General features: G+C 46.2%; 3 protein-coding genes across 3 annotated transcripts in view; 1 reads left to right on the top strand and 2 right to left on the bottom strand.

The window, feature by feature from the left end:
* The window catches only part of Glb1 (galactosidase beta 1), a 108,993-nt gene extending 95,976 nt beyond the window's left edge, over positions 1 to 13,017 (bottom strand). Inside the window, exon 1 of the mRNA XM_042666401.1 lies at positions 12,885 to 13,017. Coding sequence (XP_042522335.1) covers positions 12,885 to 12,953 — 69 coding nt within the window. The 5' untranslated portion in view covers positions 12,954 to 13,017. The remainder of the gene's footprint in view (positions 1 to 12,884) is intronic.
* Positions 8,277 to 9,833, bottom strand: Tmppe (transmembrane protein with metallophosphoesterase domain). Its single transcript, XM_042666402.1, has one exon. It carries the CDS (start codon positions 9,718 to 9,720, stop codon positions 8,377 to 8,379), a length of 1,344 nt encoding a protein of 447 aa, XP_042522336.1. The 5' UTR covers positions 9,721 to 9,833; the 3' UTR covers positions 8,277 to 8,376.
* LOC122096019 (60S ribosomal protein L35a-like) lies at positions 10,388 to 10,685 on the top strand. The gene has a single exon (XM_042666403.1). It carries the CDS (start codon positions 10,391 to 10,393, stop codon positions 10,667 to 10,669), a length of 279 nt encoding a protein of 92 aa, XP_042522337.1. The 5' UTR covers positions 10,388 to 10,390; the 3' UTR covers positions 10,670 to 10,685.
* Positions 13,018 to 21,810: the final 8,793 nt, after the last annotated feature.

Genomic DNA, 21,810 nt, shown 5'->3' with positions numbered 1-21,810 from the left:
GACTGTTGTGGACACACCATTATTTTGGATGGACTGGAGAAGCGACAGAATTGAACATTGGTGGCCATCACTTCCAACAGAGACGTGGATGATCAGCTCTGTCGTAAAGTCTACATTTGTTCATTTATGCATACCCATTTTGTGCCAAAAATATTTTCTCCCTATTCCAAAAGTCTGTAGACAGGAAAGATAAATTACAACAGAAGAGGAAGGAAAATGGCGGGTGGCAGGGAGGCAGAGGAATGAAGGGAAAGCAGACAAGCTGAGTAGTTCTGGATTGCACTTGTGTGCATTTACACATTGAATAAAAGTTTTAAAAATACTTTTTGGTTGTTGTTTTTTGGTCCATCCTGGGGCTTGAACTCTGGGCCTGGGTGCTGCTGTCTCTGGGCTTCTTTTGCTCAAGGCTAGTACTCTACCACTTGAACCACTGTGCCAGTCCCAACTTTTTCTTAGTAGTTTTTATTGGAGATAAAAGAGACTCACAGACTTTCCTGCCCAGGCTTGGCTTCAAACCACAATCCTCAGATCTCAGCCTCCTGAGTAGCTAGGATTACAGGCATGGGCCACGGGCACCTGGCTTGAAACATTTTTTCAGACAAGGTCTTGTTATATAGCCAGCCTGCCTCAGCTTCCTGAGTTGAGATTCCAGGCATGCAGCCACTATGCCTAGTTAAAACAATTCTTAACTATTAAAAACAGAGTGAACAAATGCAGCAGTGGTAATCACTCGACACTATGTTAAAAATGAACTATACAACTTGTGGGTGCAGCTGAGGGAAAAACAGGGAGGGAAGGGGTGACACTGTCTAAAAAGAAATGTGCTTATTACCTGACTTATGTAACTATAATCCCTCTACATCGCTTTTACAACAATAAAATATTAAAAATTAAAAAAATTAAAAACAGACCTAACTTTCCACACAGGCAAAGGTTTAGTTCAAGTGAACTTGAAATACTAATTTCCCAAGGGGAATCAACCATATTCAATAGATTCCATTTTGGTAACAACAGGGATTTTACAGTTTAGAATCTAGTAACATACAGAGTAGGAGAAAGTAATTATATCAGGCCTAGTAACATATAGAGTAGAATAAAGTAACTATATCAGGTTACTAGAAACTAAAAATTTCAGCACAAAAGCCAAATATTTTTTTAAAAATCACAGACTAGTACCAAAAAAAGCAGCTCAGAGACAGTGCTCAGTACCTGAGTTCAAGCCCCATGACTAACAAAGATAAAAAGAAAAGAAAAGACACTGCAGCCAATATTCCTGGCGAGTGCTGAGGCAAAAATCACCAATAAGCTGGGAGAGGTGACTCACAACTATAATCCTAGCTCCTCAGGAGACTGAGAGCTGTGAATCACACTTCCAGGGCCAGCCCAGGAAAGAAAGTCCACAAGAGGAAGTGGCGCTGTGGCTTAAACGGCAGAGCGATCGCCTTGAGCGCAGGGACAGCACCCAAGCCTGGAGTTCAAGCCCCACGACTGACAAAAAAAAAAAAGTCCACAAGATTCCTATCTCCAATTAAGCACCCAAAAGCCAGAAGTGAAGCTGTAGCTCAAGTGGTAGAGAACTAGCCTTCAGCAAAAAAGTTCAGGGACAGCACCCAGGCCCTGATTTCAAGCTCCAGTACCAACACTAAAAAAAAAGAAAGGAAGGAAGGAAGAAAGAAAAGAAAACAAATCATCAATGAAATACCAGAAAGCTGAGCTGAACATATTAAAAGTACTATACAAAGTTGGGTGCCGTGGCTCACGCCTGTAATCCTAACTACTCAGGAGGCTGAGATCTGAGAATCATGGTTCAAAGGCAGCCCAGGCAGAAAAATACATGAGACTCTTATCTCCAGTAAACCACTCTGAAAACCAGAAGTGGCACTGTGGCTCAAGTGGTAGAGTATTCACCTTGAGCTGAAGAGCTCAGGGAAAGCACCCAGGCCCACAGTTCAAGCCCTACCATGAACAAAAAAAAGTACTACATATATCAGGTGGGGCTTATTCCTGGAATATAACCCAAGAAAGTCATCCATCTGGGAGAGAGCAGGGGAAAAAAAAAAAAGAAAAGAAAAAGTACTCTTTATCTAACTAATCCCTCTTATAATAACAATTAAGAAAATTCAAAAACAGAAAATCAATCCATGTATTTCATCTCATTAATAGAGTAGAAAGTAAAAATCACATGACTACCCCATCTGAAGCCAAAGAGCAAAATTCAACGTCTTTCCTGACTAGGAACAGAAGGAAACTACCACAACATAAGATTAGGAATGAGGTAAAGACAGCTGTTCTTGTCACTTATATGAGTAATTAGGGGTGAGGAAGCATTCAAATCAGAAAGGAAAGAAGTAAAATTGTTTATGAATGATCTGGTCTTACATACACATAAAAACTCATAAAGATTCTACAAAAGGACACTGCTACAATAAATGAGTTCAGCAAAGGCACACAATACAAAATCACCACAGAAAAATCAATTATTTCCATGCACTAACAATCCCAAAAGAAAATGAAAATAAATCCATAGATAAAAGTATAAGAAAGTATGAAATGAGCTTGGTCCTTGTGGCTCACACCTATAACTCAAGCTACTCAAAAGAGCTGAGAACTGAGGATCAAGTTTTGAAGCCAGCATAGACAGAAAAGTTTGTGAGATGGGGCTGGGAAGGTGGCTCAGTGGTAGAGCGCTTGCCTTGCATGCATGAGGCCCTGGGTTCGATTCCTCAGCACCACATAAGCAGAAAAAAAAAGCCAGAAGTGGCGCTGTGGTTCAAGTGGTAGAGCGTTAGCCTTGAGCTGAAGAGCTAAGGGACAGCGCCCAGGCCCAGAGTTCAGGCCCACAACTGGACCCAAAAAAAAAGAAAAGAAAAGAAAAGAAAAGTTTGTGAGACTCTCATCTCCAAATAACCAGCAAAGAGCCTAAAGTAGAGATATGGCTCAAGTGATAGAACACCAGCCTCACGCAGAAAAAGCCAAGAAAGAGCACAAAGCCCTGAGTTCAAGCCTGAGTACTGGCATACATGCACACACACACACAAAGAAATAAAATGTTTAGGAATAAATCTAACCAAGGAGAAAAAAAATCTTATAAAATAAAAACAATAACACGGGGCTGGGAAGGTGGCTCAGTGGTAGAGGGCTTGCCTTGCATGCATGAGGCCCTGGGTTCAATTCCTCAGCACCACATAAGCAGAAAAAAAAAAGCCGGAAGTGGCGCTGTGGCTCAAATGGTAGAGCACTTGCCTTGAGATGAAGAGCTCAGGGACAGTGCCAGGCCCGGAGTTCAAGCCCATGATCAACAAACAACAACAACAACAAAAACAATATTGAGCCGGGGGCCAATGGCTCACGCCTATAATCCTAGCTGTTCAGGAGGCTGAGATCTGAGGATCTCAGTTCAAAGCCAGCCCGGGCAGGAAAAGTCTGAGACTCTTATCTCTAATAAACCACCAGAAAACTGGAAGTGGTGCTGTAGTTCAAGTGGTAGAATGCTAGCCTTGAGCTGAAGAGCTGAGGGACAGCACTCGGGCCCAGAATTCAAGCCCCATGACCGACAAAAAAAAAAATAAAAATAAAAATAAAAAATATATATACATATACACATATAGAAAAAGAACAAAAACAAAAGACTCATATTTACCAATTTTTCAAAACATATTACTTAGCCAGGCGCTGGTGGCTCACGCCTGTAATCCTAGCTACTCAGGAGGCTGAGATCTGAGGATCGCGGTTCAAAGCCAGCCCGAGCAGGAGAGACTGTGAGACTCTTATCTCCAATAAACCACCAGAAAACCGGAAGTGGTGCTGTAGCTCAAGTGGTAGAGCGCTCGCCTTGAGCTGAAGAGCTGAGGGACAGCGCCCAGGCCGAGTTCAAGCCCCACGACCGACAAAAAAAAAAAAAAAAAACATATTACTTAACACAGTACAAAATAGTGTGGTAATGGTATAAAGACAAACATTAATGGAAGACAACAGAAAGCCCATGTACATGTTCAAATGATTTTTACAAAGATGTCAAGACCACCTGAAGGAGAAAGGATAGTCTCTTCAACACGGTGCTGGAAAATTAGAAATCCATACAGAAAACAGTGAAGCTAGAGTCTTATAACATAAAACCCAGAGAGGGATAAGGGTGTAGATCAATGACATGGCACTTGCCAGGCATGAGGCCCTGAGGTTGATCTCTAACCCCACAAATTAAAAAGAAACCTGACTCTGATGGCTCAGGGCTATCATACTAGTTATTCAGGAGAGTAAGATCTGAGGATCAAGGTTTGAAGCCAGCCCCCCCACACATAAAAAATGTCAATGAGACTCTTATCTCCAATTAAACACCAAAAAAAAGCCAGAAGTGGAGGTAGTAGAGTGCCAGCCTTGAACAAAACAAGTTAAGCAAGAGTTCGCAGACATGAGTTCAAGCCCCAGTACTGGCATAAATAACTAGATAAATAAATACTATTGTCATCCATTGCGAACATCCATCCCTCCTTTTTAAGGAATAAATCTGAGACAAAAATCACATAAAATGAAAACTATAATAACAGCATACTACACACTGTTTTTCTTTACCTCAACTTAGCCAACTAACCATGAGCAATACAAGGAAGAAGCTTACCTCTTAACTTGTGGCTCACGCCACCTGTAATCCTAGCTACTCAGGAGGCTGAGATCTGAGGATCATGGTTCAAAGCCAGCCCAGGCAGGAGAGACCATGAGACTCCTATCTCCAATAAACCACCAGAAAACAGGAAGTGGCGCTGTAGCTCAAGTGGTAGAGCGCTCGCCTTGAGCTGAAGAGCTGAAGGACAGCACCCAGGCCCAGAGTTCAAGCCCCACCACCGACCAAAAACAACAAAAAAAAAACATTGGGCCTGGGTGCTAGTACCTTATACCTGTAATCAAGCCTAGCTGTTTGGGAGGCTGAGATCTGAAGATTGCAGTTCAAGGCCAGCACAAGCAGGAAAATCCCGAGAGGCTTATTTCCAAATATTTAGCAAAAGGCTGAAAGTAGAAGTATGCCTCAAGTGGTAAGAGTGTTGGGCTTGAGCACCTTGAATTCAAACCCCAGAACTGGCACTCAAAAGAAAAGAGCATCATTGGACAGAGTCGCCAAGAGTACCATGGGGAACTACAGTCCAGGGCACATTGGACAGAAGTGGAGATGTTTCTGCTGCCCAGGCAGCAAAATCAGACAAGAATGAGAAGCTATAGACTGCACATATCCATTTCCTTTCTGCTAATAGAAAAGCACTGGTCAAGCAGACTTTGGAGTGAGTGAAAACTATAACATCTAAAAGAAAGTGGAGAGATAAGGATGCAAGATAAAATAAAAACAAAACTTGAGGAAAGCTTATTTCACCAAGCCTGGAGCACTGATGGGAAAAATCCAAGAAACTACTAGTATGAAGGGATAGTGGCTCATGCCTGTAATCCTAGCTATTCAAGAGGCTGAGATCTGAGGAGCATGGTTCAAAGTCAGCCCAGGCAGTGAGCTCTTATCTCCAATTAACTATCAGAAAACCAGAAATGTAATAATCCTAGCAACTTGGAAGGCTGAGATCTGAGGCTACAGGTTCAAAGCCAGTCCAGGCAAAAAAGACCCCAGGAGACTCTTATCTCCATTTAATCCACTCAAAAACCAGAAGTGGAGCTGTGGCTCAAAGTGGTAGAGTACTAGACTTGAGCAGAAGAGCTCAGTGACAGTGCCCAGGCCTTGAGTTCAAGTCCCACAACTGACAAAAAAGAGAGAAAGAAAGGAAAAGAAAGAAAGAAAGAAAAAAAGGAAGGAAGGAAGGAAAGAAGAAAGGCAGGCAGGCAGGCAGGCAGGCGCTGGAAGTGGCGCTGTGGCTCAAAGTGGTAGAGCATTAGCCTTGAGCAGAAAAGCTCAGAAACAGTGTCCAGACACCAAGTTCAAGCCCCATCACTGAAAACAAATAAAAAAATAGTACAGTAACAGGAATGGCAACTAAGCTACTGACCAGAAGCAGCACCCAAAGGTAGGAGAGAAATGGCACCAACTGGTTAAAAGGTGAGACACATGAGAGCTGAAAGAGCACATCAGAATAAGCCCCAAATGGGGCTGAGTCACAAGGGTGGCAAAACTGGCAGGGGCAGCCAGCGGGAGGCAGGCAGGAACTGAACGCAGAGACACCCCTCCTAGAATCCCAGCATTTCCATAAAGGCTTTATAAAAGAGACCTTCCTACCGACGGAAGCACCTCCCAGCTCACCAGAGCACCAGGAAGTACTAGGTATCATGCTGTGCATTCCCAAGCCCCACTGTTCCAGAAACTCTGACCACTGAGTCCAGCAGAGCTCTTTACCAGGCCCCAATGTGTTAAAAACTTAAGGTAACACGGAGTACTCATGGCTTATGCTGGGCCACACAGAACTCAACAATCATCCAAAAAGACAGTCTTATGCGTGACAATAATACGTTACTTTAAGATTGAATAAAACCAAGGCTGTGTGAGGTCAGCTCACTGCAGGATGCTGTCCCCTTGGTGAGCAGCAGGGTGAGCCCCTCTGGTCAGAGAGGGTTGTCTGTGTACCTAATCACAAAGACTTTGAGCACCTAGTCTAAAAATTACCCAGTAAGACGTCACTGCTGAACCCAGGGCCCTCTTAGTGAAGGCTCAAGGGCGTCCCAAGATCAAAGTCTCCCTAGCCTCTAGCAAGGACAGAACTAACAAGTTCCTCCTCCAGAGGGTAATCTCTCCTGTTTTGCTGCAGGACAGAGGCTCCAGCAAGGCTCAACCTCAGATGAACAGGGCCAAAAGCCACTCCCAGGCCCAGCATATGGACTGGAGTTTGCCCAGTAGGAAGCACTGTGCCAACATTCCACAGCCAGGACCGAGAAGGAGGAAGCAGAGCTGACCCTACACAAACAACAGCTTCTACGTAGTACACAAAACCTGTGCTTCCCACAAAAACTGTGCTTCCCACAAAAAGATCCAAAGTGGAAGGCTGGAGGAGCTCGTTTCCTGCTTCCTCAAATGGAACAGCCAGCCAACACAGAAACAGGCGACTCCCTTACAGGCCTGCCTTCTGCTAGGTAGAAGTAAATTGAAATCAGCCTCAATCACTGTGAAGGAGTATCAGGTTCTAGGGTTCTGTTTGTCTTCTTTTTATGTTTATTTGCATGAAACTCATTGGGAATGTATAAAGCTACTTAACCATTGGTCTATGGAAAGAACTTTCTGTCAGAGGTAGACCTGGTTTCTGGCCCCAAATGACCAAACACATACACATACATCTCACAGACACAAAGAAGACAGACAGACAGACAGACACACACACACACACACACACAGTGCTGGGGCTAGAACTTAGGGCTTCTCCCACACTAGGCCATATCCTCAGCCCTGGTAACCTATCTTGTCAATTGGTAGTCCCCTATCATTCTTTTTAGCTTCCTCTTCTCTCAGTAGGAAAGCAGCCTCTCCTAATTACCTCACCCAAGGGTTATATACAATGCAACCAGGCAGGCAAAACCCTTCTGAGGTTTTAAGCAGGAGCTGCATCACCAGCACTGGCCACCATGCTCATAGTTTCTTTCCACCCACTCCAGCCCTGTCCAGGCCAGCAGCGGGCAGTTGAACAGTATCACTCAAGTTAAACAGTGGGATGTGTTGGTTCAGTAGGTTTTACAAGTGCCTTCAACAAAGATGATTCTGACAGAACCAAGAAGGGAAATAACTTCCCTTCCCAGCCAGCATGGCTTTCCATCTGCTTATTTTCCTGTATCACCTAGCAGCCTTGCTCCATACCCAGAGTGATTGGACCAACAATTCTAGAAACTATCCACATAGTAAAAGGAAAGGCTCCTGTCCCTTCCCAACTCTGAACTCTTTTTTTTTTTTTTTTGGGGGGGGGGGGCTGGTCATGGGTCTTAAACTGTGGGTCTAGGTGCTGTCCCTCAGCTCTTCAGCTCAAGGTTAGTGCTCTATCACTTGAGCCACAGTGCCACTTCCAGCCTTTTCTGTTTATGTGGTGGTGAGGAATCAAACCCAGGGCTTCATGCATGCGAGGCAAGCATTCTACCACTGAGCCAACTTCCCAGCCCTCCAACTCTGCATATTCTTAAAGCTCTTTCTAAACCCCCACATTGCGGATCAACACGGCACACAGTGCAGGAAGGCCTTGTGCCACCTCTGCTGGAAAACAGAATCATGGCCTCTGTTATGTGCCTAAATGCATCTTAAAAGCAATTGACCACCTAGAGTTAAGCCTGTCTGAAATACCAGGCAACCCAATCATAAACCATTGTCCGTGACAGGTTGTGTCCTGGCAGGGTTGGGCAGGAGAGGCTGGAGGGGCAAAGCAGGCAAACTACTCTGAAGGATCAGGCTGGGGGGAAGGACAAGGGCAGGGGCACTCAGGGTGCCCGCTGTAGAATGAGCTCGGTGATCTCCGCTCTGCTCCCCAGTCTCATGGGTATCCCATAGTAGGCCGTGCCCGGGCTGACATATACATATGTTTCCTGGGCCACTCGGTAGAGCCCAGCAAAGAAAGGGTTCAGGAGATACACTGCCACATTCAAAGGGAAAATCTGCCCAGCATGTGTGTGCCCGGAAAGGATCAGATTAATATCCGGACGTTCCTGAAGGGCTCTCTTGGCAGCCAGGGGTTGGTGAGCTAGCAAGATAGTGGTATGGTCTGGGCTACAGCCCCCCAAGGCTTTGGCAAGATCCATGCCATGACCAGAATAATGAAGAATGTCTGCTTCAATATCATCCACCCCTGCCAAGCAGACCCAGTCTTTTTCTTCCCCACCCTCGTGCTGGGTCTGGGTGGCAGAAATCTTCACGTTATCATTGTGAAGAGGCCGGACATGGAGGGATTCCAACAGTGCAAACCAGTTGCTGACATCTGACGTGTAGTATTCATGATTGCCTGTGACAAAGTAGGTGCCGAGTCGAGAACTAAGCTGGCCCAAAGGAGCGACAGCCGTGCGCAGGACGGAGGCTTCTGAATCAGACAGGTCACCCACAATCACGGTGATGTCTGGTCCCAGGGCATTCACCATCCTCACAAACATCTCCATCTTGGTCCTGCCCACTGTGGGCCCCAAATGAATGTCTGAAAGGAGCGCAATCTTGAGGTTGTTCATAGAAGAGGGCAGCTGATGAATGGGCACCTCCACAGTCTTCACAGCTGGGGGCTGCGCAGCATTCAGAAGCCCAACCACACTGAGCAGAGTGGTCACGAGGACTGCCAGCACAGGCCTGAGTACCAGCTTCCTCGTCTTGTCAAGGCTGCCCACAACCCTCCCACTTCGCCAGGCCAAGAGCTGGTAGGCCTGCTCCATGCCGCTGAGGATACAGAGGAAGAAGAGCATGATGATATAAGCGCCCAGGCAGGAGTAGGCTGCCAAGGAAAGGAGATAGGGCTCCTCGGCCACTAAGAAGACCATGGTGAAGAAACTGGAATGTGCCAGGGCCAGAAACAACATAACAACCAGCTTCCAAAGCTGAAAGCAGGTGGACTCCCCACTGGGGAAGGGGCAGAGGTTGCTCACTATGCTCCGCCATATGTAGAGGGAGCCAATAAGCATGAGTGAGTTGACAAAGAAGGCAAGCTGCAGGCGAAACAGCCACCGCCAGGCCCTGAGCTCAAGGCTCTCCGCCAGAAAGGAGCGGGAAAGGATCATGGAAACGAAGACAGTGACAGCAGCCAGGGCAGCCTTAGAGCCCAGGGACAGCTGCCTGAAGAGTGCCATGTTCTCTTGCTCCTGAAGCGTCCCCACCAGTTCTGTGCAGGTGGGCACTAGAAGGTGAATTCCTTAGAAAGGACAGTGGCCAAGAAGAGACTTCCAGGTCAGCTCCGCCTGCAACCAGGAACCGGCATCAGCTTTGTGGGATATTATAGAATCCTTGCCCCCATTCAAAACCCAAAGGCTGCTTACATCTGTCCAACCCACCCTGAATCTAAGTCACTCAAATATCAGTAAGTGGCTACACTTGACTATTAAAATATAGTGTTGAAGTGATGAGCAGATAGGCAGTGTGTTTCCATTTTGGTTTTTTATTAAGTGTGCATGCCAGTCTTGGGGCTTGAACTCAGAGCCTGAATCCTGTCCCTGAGCTGTTTTGCTCAAGGCCAGCACTCTAGCATTTGAATTATAGGCATAAACCACGGGCACCCTGATAACTAACAGTGTTCTGTATAAAATTTTTCCAAAGGGGCTGGGAAGGTGGCTCAGTGGTAGAGTGCTTGCCTTGCATGCCTGAGGCCCTGGGTTCAATTCCTCAGCACCACATAAACAGAAAAAGCTGGAAGGGGAGCTGACATTCAACTGGTAGAGTGCTAGCCTTCAGCTGAAAAGCTGAGAGACAGTGCCCAGGCCCAGAATTCAGGCCCCACGACCAAGAAAAAAAAAAAAAGGCAAAATGTCTGGAAGGCTATGGTGCAAGGCCATTTTTGCTGGCTATAAGCTGGGTCTCTGGAACCAAAGGGAGCACACGGCTCTCCTTAAAATTGAAGGCATTTATGCCCGAGGTGAAACAACACAGTTAGGCGGTAAGCCTAACAAAACCAGAGTAATCTGGGGAAAGGTAATGTGTGCCCATGAAAACAGTGGCATGGTTCATGCCAAATTCCGAAGCAACCTTGCTGCTAAGGCCATTGGACACAGAATCCATGTGATGCTGTACCCCTCCAGAATTTAAACTAATGAAAATTAAAGTAAATCTATGCCCTTGTAAAAAAAAAAAATCCAAAATGAGTATGAACTGTTTTTTGTTTAAACAAGAAAATCAGCCAGGCACTGGTGGCTCATGCCTGTAATCCTAGATACTTAGGAGGCTGAGATCTGAGGATTGCAGTTCAAAGTCCACCTGGGCAAGAAAGTCTGTAAGATTCTTATCTCCAATTAACCACCAGAAAACCAGAAGTGGTAGAGTGCTAGCCCAAAACACAAAAGCTTAGGGACAGCATGTAGGCCCTGAGTTCAAGCCCCACAGCTGACCAAAAAAAAAAAAAGAAAAAGAAAGAGAGAGAGAGAGGGAAAAACATTACATTAGTGCCTCCAATTTAGTCAAGACTTTTTTCATAGTAACCCTAAGCCATCACTGTTTCCATTCCCTCTCCCCATGAGTGTACAATGGAGTTTACCGGACATGTGATCTGGCAACAGACCATATGCAAGAATGTAAACAAATGAACTCCTCCCTCAAATTATGCCATAGATACTCTTATTTCCCTTGAGATATATTGTTTATATTAACATTTGAGAGATTGTTTTTCTTTTTAAAGAATCACATATTAAATTTTCACCTAGGATAGTTGATGTTGTAAATAAACCCAAACAAGGCAATGATGGAAAGCCAGCCTGGAAACTTCCTTCCACTCTAGATCCAGGAGTCTAGTAGGGACACCTAGACACTTAAGTATTCCTGGGTTGATGCCAGCTTCCCCGTGTGGACAACCTAATGATGTCGGCATGGTGACCTAGACTCTGAAGGCTACTCAGTCCACCATTTCCTCCTTCCCTTCCACCCTGATAATGGTTAAGATTTGCTGTCTCCCCTTCTGCCTGAGTCTGTTTCCCTGAACTCTACCCCAATTCCACCTTCACCACTGGTTCTCACAACTCACTAGCTCAGATCCAAGAGCTGCTCCAGGTCTACAAGGAAGAAAACCTAGTCTACAAAAGAAGGCAGGAGAGGGAGTAGCAATTTGAGAGGGTGTCTTCCCAATGTAAAAGCATTCTCAGCAGCTGCGTTCCAAACGCTTAAAATTTTCAGGGACGGGTGCTGGTGATTCATGCCTGTCATCCTACTCAGGAGGCTGAGATTCTGAGAATCACAGTTCAAAGCTAGACTGGGCAGGAAAAGTCCGTGAGACTCTTTATCGTCAACAAACTACTCAGAATACCTGAAGTGGTGCTGTGGCTCAAGTGGTAGATCTCTAGCCTTGAGCAGAGTCTCAAGGACAGAGCCCAAGCCCTGAGTTCAAGCCTCAGGACCAGCAAAAAAAGAAAAAGGAAAAGAAAAAAAGAAAGAAAGAGAATCTCCCCATTTTCTACCTTGGTTTTCAAGTTTCTGAATTTTCTCTGTTCCAAACCCACATATGCATAGCATTTTATCAAATGCTATGTAACTTACCCGTCAACGGGCTCAAATTTCACTAACCTGTACTTAAAACATGCCTTTGACCCCAGGAGATACCCAAGTTTAAGCGCCTCACACGTGCAGCTGGGCGCCTGCCCCTCCTTCCCGCAGAGGCCAGGCCGGCCTCCCAGAGGCGTCCCCGGGCCTCACCTACTTGCTCCTGTGCGTGGCTGGAGGCTCCCTGCAACTGACCTGGTCCCCCATTCCACCCGCACCGCCAGACCCCAAAGGAAAAGCGTCCCCACCGACGCGACGGGACACCCAAGCCCAAAAGCAGGCGGCGGGGACTGGCGAGAAGCCGACCAGATGCGTGAACAGGGAGATTACCCAGCAGGAAAAACTCCCTCCACCCCCCTCCCGCAAAGGGGGGCCTTTCCTGACCCCACTTTTCTCCTTCCAGAGCGTTCTGCAGAGCACCGGCTGGAGAGGGGTGGGAGCCCGCATCCGAGGCCGCGCGAGGGCGAAGTCCCTCCGGTGGCCTCCCGCTTGCTTAAATGGGGAAGCAGGTCCACGCGAAAGGGGCGAGCAGAGCGGAACACAAGCGACCCAGCCTGCCGGGAAGGACCCGCGTCCGTTCCGCCCTCCCGCCCGCCCCTGGCAGCGGGCCGGTCCACTGCCTGCGCCCCGTTGGCCGCCTGCCCGGCCGGCGCCAACACGTTCGGGGATCCCCGGATCCCCACCCTGCGGGATGGCGAGCGGCCGCGGCCTCGTCCCCTTCCCAGCCATCCTGCCCTTCCCGGTGCGTCCCCGCGCGGGGATGCCGCAGACTTACCCAGGGTGCAGAGTCCAGCAGCAGCGGAGCCAGCAGCAAAGAGAGTGCGGGAACCAGGATCGCCGGCATGACCGCCCGTGCGCCCGGCCTCCGCTGCGCTCCGCTCCGCAGTGGCGCCGGGGCCAGCCGCTCGGCCTCCCCCGGCCGAGGACCCGCCGCCTGGGCCCGCCCCGCGCAGTCCCCGCCCCGATCCCTCCCCCGCCGCTCCAAGGAGGCAAGGAGGGGGGTTGCGGGCGGGGTAGAAGGGGGAAGCGGGCCCTGCCCGGCAAACCGCGTGATTCAATGTATAGGCTTAGGCTTTGACCCGAGAAGACCCTTTGGAATGGCGACCCAGAGGCCCTGCTGTCAGCAGCGTGATAACACGCACATTCACAGGCATCTCCTTGCTCCTCGGCGAGGAGGGGAAGGGAGGAGATTGATAACAACTAAACCTAAATGCGCTACATAGAATCTTAGCCTCATAAAACCCTACACCGGGGACTGCAGGTGTGGTCCATAGTCCATCTAACTGAAGAGTACCAGGAATTTAGAAATGCTGAATCATAGAAAATAGGGAAGAGGCCTAACTTTGGTTATCTTATTTTACAAACTCTCCAGGTTATTACAATGCATGATAAAGTTTGAGAACCTCTGTTCTGGTTACTGAGGTATGTTAAATGTGACTGAATTGTGGCAGAGTTATTCCAAATGCCAGCCAGCACCCAAAGAAAGCACCAGGCCTAGAGAAGTTTTATTTCATCACAAGGTGTTGAAGAATGGCAGGTACATTTGATCCTCTCAGCATTTTTATGTTTGCAGGAAGATCTGCGAAATGGCCATAGAATAGTTTTTTTTTTTTTTTTTTTGGGGGGGGGGGTTTGTTTTAGTTTCTTAGTGGTTGGTTGTGTGTGTGTGTGTATGTGTATGTGTATGTGTGTGTATGTCCAGGGCTGAGAACTGTACTCTTTTTTGTCGGTCATGGGGCCTAAACTCTGGGCCTGGGTGCTGTCCCTCAGTTCTTCAGCTTAAGGCTAGCTCTCTAGCACTTGAGTTACAACACCACTTCCAGCTTTTTCTGCTTATGTGGTGCTGAGGAATGGAACCCAGGGCCTCATGCATGCAAGACAAGCACTCTACCGCTGAGCCACCTTCCCAGCCCAGAAAGGCTGGGTATTCTTGCTTACCTATTTCACTCAAAGCTAGTGCTCTACCACTGAGCTACTACTCTACTTCTGAAGTTTTTTGGTGGTTAACTAGAAAGTGTTATGGAAATCCAGGTGTCAGGGCTCATGCCTATAATCCTAGCTACTCAGGAGGCTAAGATCTGAGGATCATGGTTATTTCTAATAAACTACTCAGAAAAAGCTGAAAATGGTGCTGTGGTTCCAGTGGTAAAGAGTTAGTCTTGAGGGGCTGGGAAGGTGGCTCAGTGGTAGAGCACTTGCCTTGCATGCCTGAGGCCCTGGGTTCGATTCCTCAGCACCACATAAGCAAAAAGAAAAAAGCTGGAAGTGGTGCTGTGGCTCAAGTGGTAGAGCGCTAGCCTTGAGTTGAAGAGCTGAGGGACAGGGCCCAAGCCCAGAGTTCAGGACCCCCCCCCCCAAAAAAAAGAGTTAGTCTTGAGCAGAGGAAGCTCAGGGACAGTGCCCAGGTAGAGTTCAAGCCCCAGGACTGGCAAAGTCTAAAAGAATCTCATGGACTTCCCTGCCCAGGCTAGCTTTCAACCAGGTAGCTAGGATTACATTTGAGCCACCAGTGCCTGGATTTAGTTGAGTTAGTTGGTTAGTTTGAGCCTGGGTCCAGGCTGGCCTGGGACTTGCTCTATAGTTCAGGCTGGCCTCCATTCCAGTATCCCCCTTCATTAGCCTCTGCAATGCTAGGTTTACTAGCATGCATGCACTTTTCCTTTGCTCAGCTGTGGAAAAAGAAAGGCAATATTGTTGTGTGAAATGACTTTTCCCAGACCTCCAATAAACACTAGATCTACTTTAAAGTTAATAACATTTTTCTATCTGGTTCCTTGATTGCCTGAAAATCCAACGGTCATCTCACAGAATGTTTTAGCTTTGATAAATACTGAGTGTAAGGAATGTCTAGATTGCTTTTCATTTTTTTTATTTTTTGCCAGTCCTGTGGCTTGAACTCAGGGCCTAGGCACTGTCCCTGAGCCTCGCTGTGCTCAGGTTATCACTCTACCACTTGAGCCACAGTTCCACTTCTGGTTTTCTGGTGGTTTACTGGAGATAAGAATCTCAATCTCCTGCCTGGGCTGGCATTGAACCCAGGTCCTCAGATCTCAGCCTCCTGAATAGATAGGATTACAGGCATGAGCCACCAGCACCCAGCAGTCCCAGTCCTTTTAAAATGTTTCATGCTTAAATTTTCCCAGCTATATTGAGTCATAATTAACATACCATAATCACAGTCATTTAAGATATTGTCTAACTTTTAGCCGGGCGCTGGTGGCTCACGCCTGTAATCCTAGCTACTCAGGAGGCTGAGATCTGAGGATTGTGGTTCAAAGCCAGCCCCGGCAGGAGAGACCCTGAGACTCCTATCTCCAATAAACCACCAGAAAACCGGAAGTGGCGCTGTAGCTCAAGTGGTAGAGTGCTAGCCTTGAGCTGAAGAGCTGAGGGACAGCGCCCAGGCCCAGAGTTCAAGCCCCACGACCGACAAAAAAAAAAAAAAAGATATTGTCTAACTTTTATTTTGTTTTTTGGTGCCAGTCCTGGGACTTGGTGCCTGGGCCTGGGCACTTTCCCTGAGCTTCTTTTGCTCAAGACTAGCACTCTACTACTTGAGTCAAAGCACTACTTTTGGCTTTTTCTGTTTATGTGGTACTGAGGAATTGAACCCAGGGCTTCATGCATGCTACACAAGCACTCTACCACTAAGCCACATTCCCAGCCCTTTTATTTTGTTATTCTTTGAAAAATAAATGGGAGCCAGATGCCAGTGTCCTAAACCTGTAGTCCTACCTGAGAGACAGCACCCAGGCCCTGAGTTCAAGCCCCAATATCAAAAAGATAAAGAAAGAAAGAAAAGAAAGAAAAAAAAGAAGTCTTTTTAGGGGGAAGGTCTTTATCAGTAGCTTAGTTTACCTTCCCCCCTTTTTTTTTCAGACATGGGGTTTGAACTCAGGCCCTGGGTGCTGTCCTGAGTTATTTTGCTCAAGGCTAGCTTTATACCACTTTGAGCCTTAGCTCTACTTCTAACTTTCTGGTGGGTATTTAGAGATAAGAGCCTTATGGATTTTCCAGCCCTGGGTTGGCTTTGAACTGCCATCCTCAGATCTCAGCCTCCTGAATAACTAGGATTACAGGTATGAGCCACCAGTGCCCAGCCTAATTAGACTTTACTTGATTTTTTTTTCAAGTTATCTAAGAGAATTTTCTTTTCCTTTTTAAACAAAAGTGTATTATCTTTGCATCTGACTCAACCAGTTCAGAAAAAATATGAAGAGAAAAAAATGGAATTCTAGAGTTGGTATTCCAGGAATAAAAAAAAAAAACCTGGGAAAATACAACAAATGTGGGAAAAGTGTTACTGTTTGGGAAATCAATGAAGTAGTTCTTTGAACTGTTTTTTCAACTATTAAGTTTTTTGAGCCACAGTTCCACTTCCAGTTTCTGAGTGATTAATTGGAGATAAGGGTCTCATGGGGACTTTCTGCCCAGGCTGGTTTTGAACTGCAACCTTCAGATCTCAGCCTCCTGAGCCACGGTTTTTTTTGTTGTTTATTTTTTATTTTTTTACTTTTTTTTTTTTTTTTTTGTCAGTTGTGGGGCCTGAACTTTGGGCCTGGGCGCTGACCCTCAGCTCTTCAGCTCAAGGCTAGCACTCTACCACTTGAGCCACAGCACCACTTCCAGCTTTTTTCTGCTTATGTGGTGCTGAGGAATCGAACCCAGGGCCTCATACATACAAGGCAAGCATTCTATCACTGAGCTACCTTCCCAGCCCCCCCCTTTTTTAAATCTTTGTGTATGTGTGGGTGGGTGCAGACCAGTTTTGAGGCTTAAACTCAGACCCTCACAGTCTTGCTCACTTTTTTTGCCCATAGCTGGTACTCTACCACAGTTTTGTTTTTGTTTTTTTGAAAATTGAAGATAAAGTCTTTTGGATTTGTCTGCCAAGACTATCTACAAATCATGATCTACAGATCTTAGCCTCCTAAATAGCTAGGAATACAGGCATAAGCTAGTGGTATTTTGGCCTTGCTTTCATTTTTTTTTAGTAATCAATTTTATATATTTAGAGAAAGATGAGTACCTTATAGATAGAAAAGAGCACTATTAACAGAAGACACAACCCTGAGCCTTCACCAAAGGTTGCTGGTATAACATAGACACCTTAAGAATAGAGCGATAGCAATGAGAACTAGAAATGTGCTGCCCCCAAACACAGATAAAAACTGTTTTTCATCTGGTACCAGTGGCTCATCTGTAATCCCAGATAATCAGGAGGCTGAGATCCAAGGATCGAGCTTTAAAATCAGCCCTGGAAGAAAAATCTACAAGACTCTTATCTCCAGTAACCACCAGAAAACCAGAAGTGGCACTGTGGTTTAAAGTGGTAGAGTGCTAGCCTTGAGAGAAAAAGCTCAGAGACAGTGCACAGGCCCTGAGTTCAAGCCCCAGGACTGACAGAAACAAAAACAAAAAACAAAACTTTTTCTGCCTAGTGGAGCTCCACATGCAAGCCCAACCTCAATCTGTTTTCCTGATGGCTTCAACAGACCCTTCTTCCTGCCCTCAAATTTCAGCTCACAATTTCAGTTTCTGACCAGTGTAAACTTAGCTGATTATACTGCTAGTATTTTTTAATGCTATTCAAATGTTTGCAATGTACGTTTTAGGAATAGTTAAATGAAATATGTTCACAACAAGGGGGGATAAAAAAGGTACCTCCTACATATATGACAACTAAAATGTGCTATGTGATGTTAGACTGAATCTTGGACCAGAAAAATAAGTGATAATAGCCTGGCCCAGGTCGTTCAGGTCTGTTATTGAATTGAATAATAAAAGAAGAATGTGAAAAGAAGTGAAAAATGAGATGTTCAGTTAAAACATATTCTGCTGAGCAGCAATCTCTTATCTTCCTACTTAGAAACTGCTGAACCATATATCTTGGGCTAAGTTGTGCAAAGGATATGTTTGGTTATGAAATAATGAAAAGATAAAATTGTGACATAATCAGCCAAGGGTTCCCCCACAGATCTCAGTAAGTTAGTGGGTGGGTGTCAGGAACTGGACCATGCATGGCAATCATGGGTTTGGCCACATTTGTTCTTTCAGAAGTTTGAGATACTTGGGAATAGCAGATGCCCCAAGTGAGACCTGTCTCACAGGGAACTAAGATGATTTTGTTTCAAATATGTGTCTTTCCTAACTTCTTCTATAGTTTTCGTTCAAGGGTTCTGCTTCCTGCACCTATGCAGGGTTTCTCTGCTTTGCTGTTGTTTTGTGTTTGGTGTGTCCCCAAAGCCTACCTCTACTACCCCTAGATTTATCCCACCGTCTCTCTGGATTTTTTTTTTGGGGGGGGAGCAGGGTTGGTGCTGGTACTGAGGCTTTTTTTTGGGGGGGGGCGTTCCAGTCGTGGGGCCTGAACTCTGGGCCTGGGCGCTGTCCCTCAGCTCTTCAGCTCAAGGCTAGCGCTCTACCACTTGAGCTACAGTGCCACTTCCGGCTTTTTTCTTGTGCTGAGAAATCGAACCCAGGGCCTCGAGCATGCAAGGCAAGTGCTCTACCACTGAGCCACCTTCCCAGCCCCTGGTACTGAGGCTTGAACTTAGAGTCTCATATTCTTGCTTGGTATTTTTCAAGGCTGGCATTCTACTACTTGAGTCATACCTCCACTTCATCTTTTTGCTGGTTAATTGGAGATAGATGTCTCAGACTTTCCTACACAGGCTGGCTTCAAAATGAAATACTCAGATTTCAATACTTTGTAGCTAGGATTATAGGTGTGAGCCATGAGTGCCTAGCAACCACAGTCTCTTGTTTTAATAACTATACCTGCAGTTGCTGATCTCTAAGTGATTATAGTAGCTTTGTGGTTACATCAACGATCCCAGTTAGATGTGACCCAAATAACTACATGATTTGACCCTCAACATATTGGTGAGTAACTTCATTAAAGTACTATATTCATCAACAATTAGTTAGGGCAATATACATAGTCTGGATTTCTAGTTTCTCCTCTTAGATCCTCCTGGTTATAAAAGGTCCACAGTCCCATGAGGTAAGAGTAGACAGGAAATTTGCCCTGGGACACTTAAGGCTGAATAGTTCCTTCAAGTTGGGATGTTTGTTCTCCATCTGGTTCACTTCACGTGTTTTTAAATTTTTTTTATTGTTATTATAAAAGTGCTATACAGCCGGGCGCTGGTGGCTCACACCTGTAATCCTAGCTACTCAGGAGGCTGAGATCTGAGGATCGCGGTTCAAAGCCAGCCCGGGCAGGAGAGACCGTGAGACTCCTATCTCCAATAAACCACCAGAAAACCGGAAGTGGCGCTGTAGCTCAAGTGGTAGAGCACTCGCCTTGAGCTGAAGAGCTGAGGGACAGCGCCCAGGCCCAGAGTTCAAGCCCCACGACCGACAAAAAAAAAAAAAAAAAGTGCTATACAGAGGGGTTACCAGTTCATAAGTCAGGTAATAAGTAAATTTCTTATTTATTTATTTACTTTTTGGTCGGTCTGGGGGGCTAGAACTCTGAGCCTGGGTGCTGTCCCTCAGCTCAAGGCTAGTGCTTGAGCCACAGCAACACTTCCGGCTTGTTCTATTTATATGGTGCTGAGGAATTGAACCCAGGGCCTCATGCATGTGAGGCAAGCACTGTACCACTGAGCCACCTTCTCAGCCTATAAGTACATTTCTTTTTGGACAATGTCACCCCTTCCTTCATTCTCTCCCAGTTTTTCCTCCCATCCCCATCCAATTTGTAAAGTTCATTTTTTAAATTTTCATTTTGTTGGTCATGGGGCTTGAACTCTGAACCTGGGCAATGTCCCTGAGCTCTTCAGCTCAAGGTGAGGGCTCTACCGCTTGATCCACAGCACCACTTCTGGTTTTCTGGTGGTTTATTGGAGATAAGAGTCTCATGGACTTTCCTGCCTGGGGTTGGCTTTGAATCTCCTGAATAGCTAGGATTACAGGCTTGTGCCACCAGTGCCCAGCTGTATAGTTCATTTTCAACATAGTTTCTACTGAGTACCTCTGATGCATTTGTTCACCATTTTCCTCCATTTCTGTGCCCTCTTTATTCCATCAAAGACAGATCAATGAACAAACAAGACAAAAGAAAAGAAAAAAAAACTCCATTTCCTGGATTTCATTTTTTTTTTTTTGTTGGTCATGGGGCTTGAACTCTGGGCCTGGGCGCTGTCCCTCAGCTCTTCAGCTTAAGGGGAGCGCTCTACCACTTGAGCTATAGCGCCACTTCTGGTTTTCTGGTGGTTTATTGGAGATAGGAGTCTCATGGTCTCTCCTGCCCAGGCTGGCTTTGAACCGCGATCCTCAGATCTCAGCCTCCTGAGTAGCTAGGATTACAGGCGTGAGCCACCAGCGCCCAGCTCCTGGAGTTCATTTTGATAAATATTATTTTACATGATCAAAGGCACTGAGCCTTTGTGTTCCTCCCCTAAAAGTGTCCTCCTTTGGTTTTACTATGTGTGACAGCCTAGAGTCCTGTATATTTTAGATATGCTTCTACATATGAGAGAGAATTTGTGTCGTTTGTCACTGTGGACTTGGCTTACCTCACTTAATGTGATTTGTTCTAGGTCCATCCATTTCCCTGATGACATTGTATTCTTTTCTAATTCCACTTCACTTTTTATTTTTGGCCAGTCCTAGGGATTGAACTCTGGGTGTGGGCACTGTCCCTGAGCTTCTTTTGCTGAAGGCTAGCACTCTACCACTTGAGCCACAGCACTGCTCCTGGCCTTTTCTGTTTATGTGATTCTGAGGGCTTCATGCATGATAGGCAAGCACTCTAGCACTAAGCCACATGCCCAGCCCCGCTTCACTTTTAATATGAACTCTAGCAGGCTCCAAAATGGACTTACATTAACAACTTCTAGGGCAGTGAGTCTCAATAGTAATGATGACGGCTGAGTCAGACTTTTTTTTTTTGGTCGGTCGTGGGGCTTGAACTCTGGGCCTGGGCGCTGTCCCTCAGCTCTTCAGCTCAAGGTTAGGCACTATCACTTGAGCTACAGCGCCACTTCTGGTTTTCTGGTGGTTTACTGGAGATAAGAGTTTCATGGACTTTCCTGCCCAGGCTGGCTTTGAACCGCGGTCCTCAGATCTCAGCCTCCTGAGTAGCTAGGATTACAGGTGTGAGCCACTGGCGCCGGGCCCTGAGTCAGACTTTTGCAGCCGTTTGTCTCCTGAATCCTTGGCTCCCTGCTCCACCACAGCTGCTGCTGAGGCATCTGCCATCTAAAGCTAACTGTCTGGGGTCTCTGGCTCCTCCAGACACTTCTGAGGAACTATTTGATGAGCTATGTGCATGTTTTTTCTGGATAACCTGGTCAGTCATTTGATCTGTCCCAGTGGCCATCCAAGACAGGTTGTCTTTAAACCAGTGGTCTGCCTATGACATCCCATTCCATAGCTTCTCCTCCCTGGCCTCCTTTCTCCTTCTCCTGTCATGGACTAGAAATCCCAAGTGAAGGACTTGACATTTTATTCCTGTCAGGTGCTGGTTTCTAGAGGGCTCCAGATGAGATCATTTCTTATCAACATAATGAAATTGAACTTTCTGATTAGTGAATCTCCTTTCTGTTCCCTATAAGATCATGACAACAAAAATTTAGTGGCCTGTGCTTATTGCCTCTTTTTGTCCTTGCATTTAACAGGCACCTTACTTTTTTTTTTTTTTTTTAAAGCCTCACACCCCCATTTCCTTGTCAGGCAGGTTTTGTCCTAAT

This window comes from Dipodomys spectabilis, unplaced genomic scaffold (genome assembly GCF_019054845.1).
Source record: "Dipodomys spectabilis isolate Male_0828 unplaced genomic scaffold, ASM1905484v1 ptg000365l, whole genome shotgun sequence".
In the NCBI taxonomy this organism is placed as follows: domain Eukaryota; kingdom Metazoa; phylum Chordata; class Mammalia; order Rodentia; family Heteromyidae; genus Dipodomys; species Dipodomys spectabilis.
The sequence above is the reverse complement of the archived record's forward strand: the minus strand, read 5'-3'. Positions and strand labels throughout refer to the sequence as shown.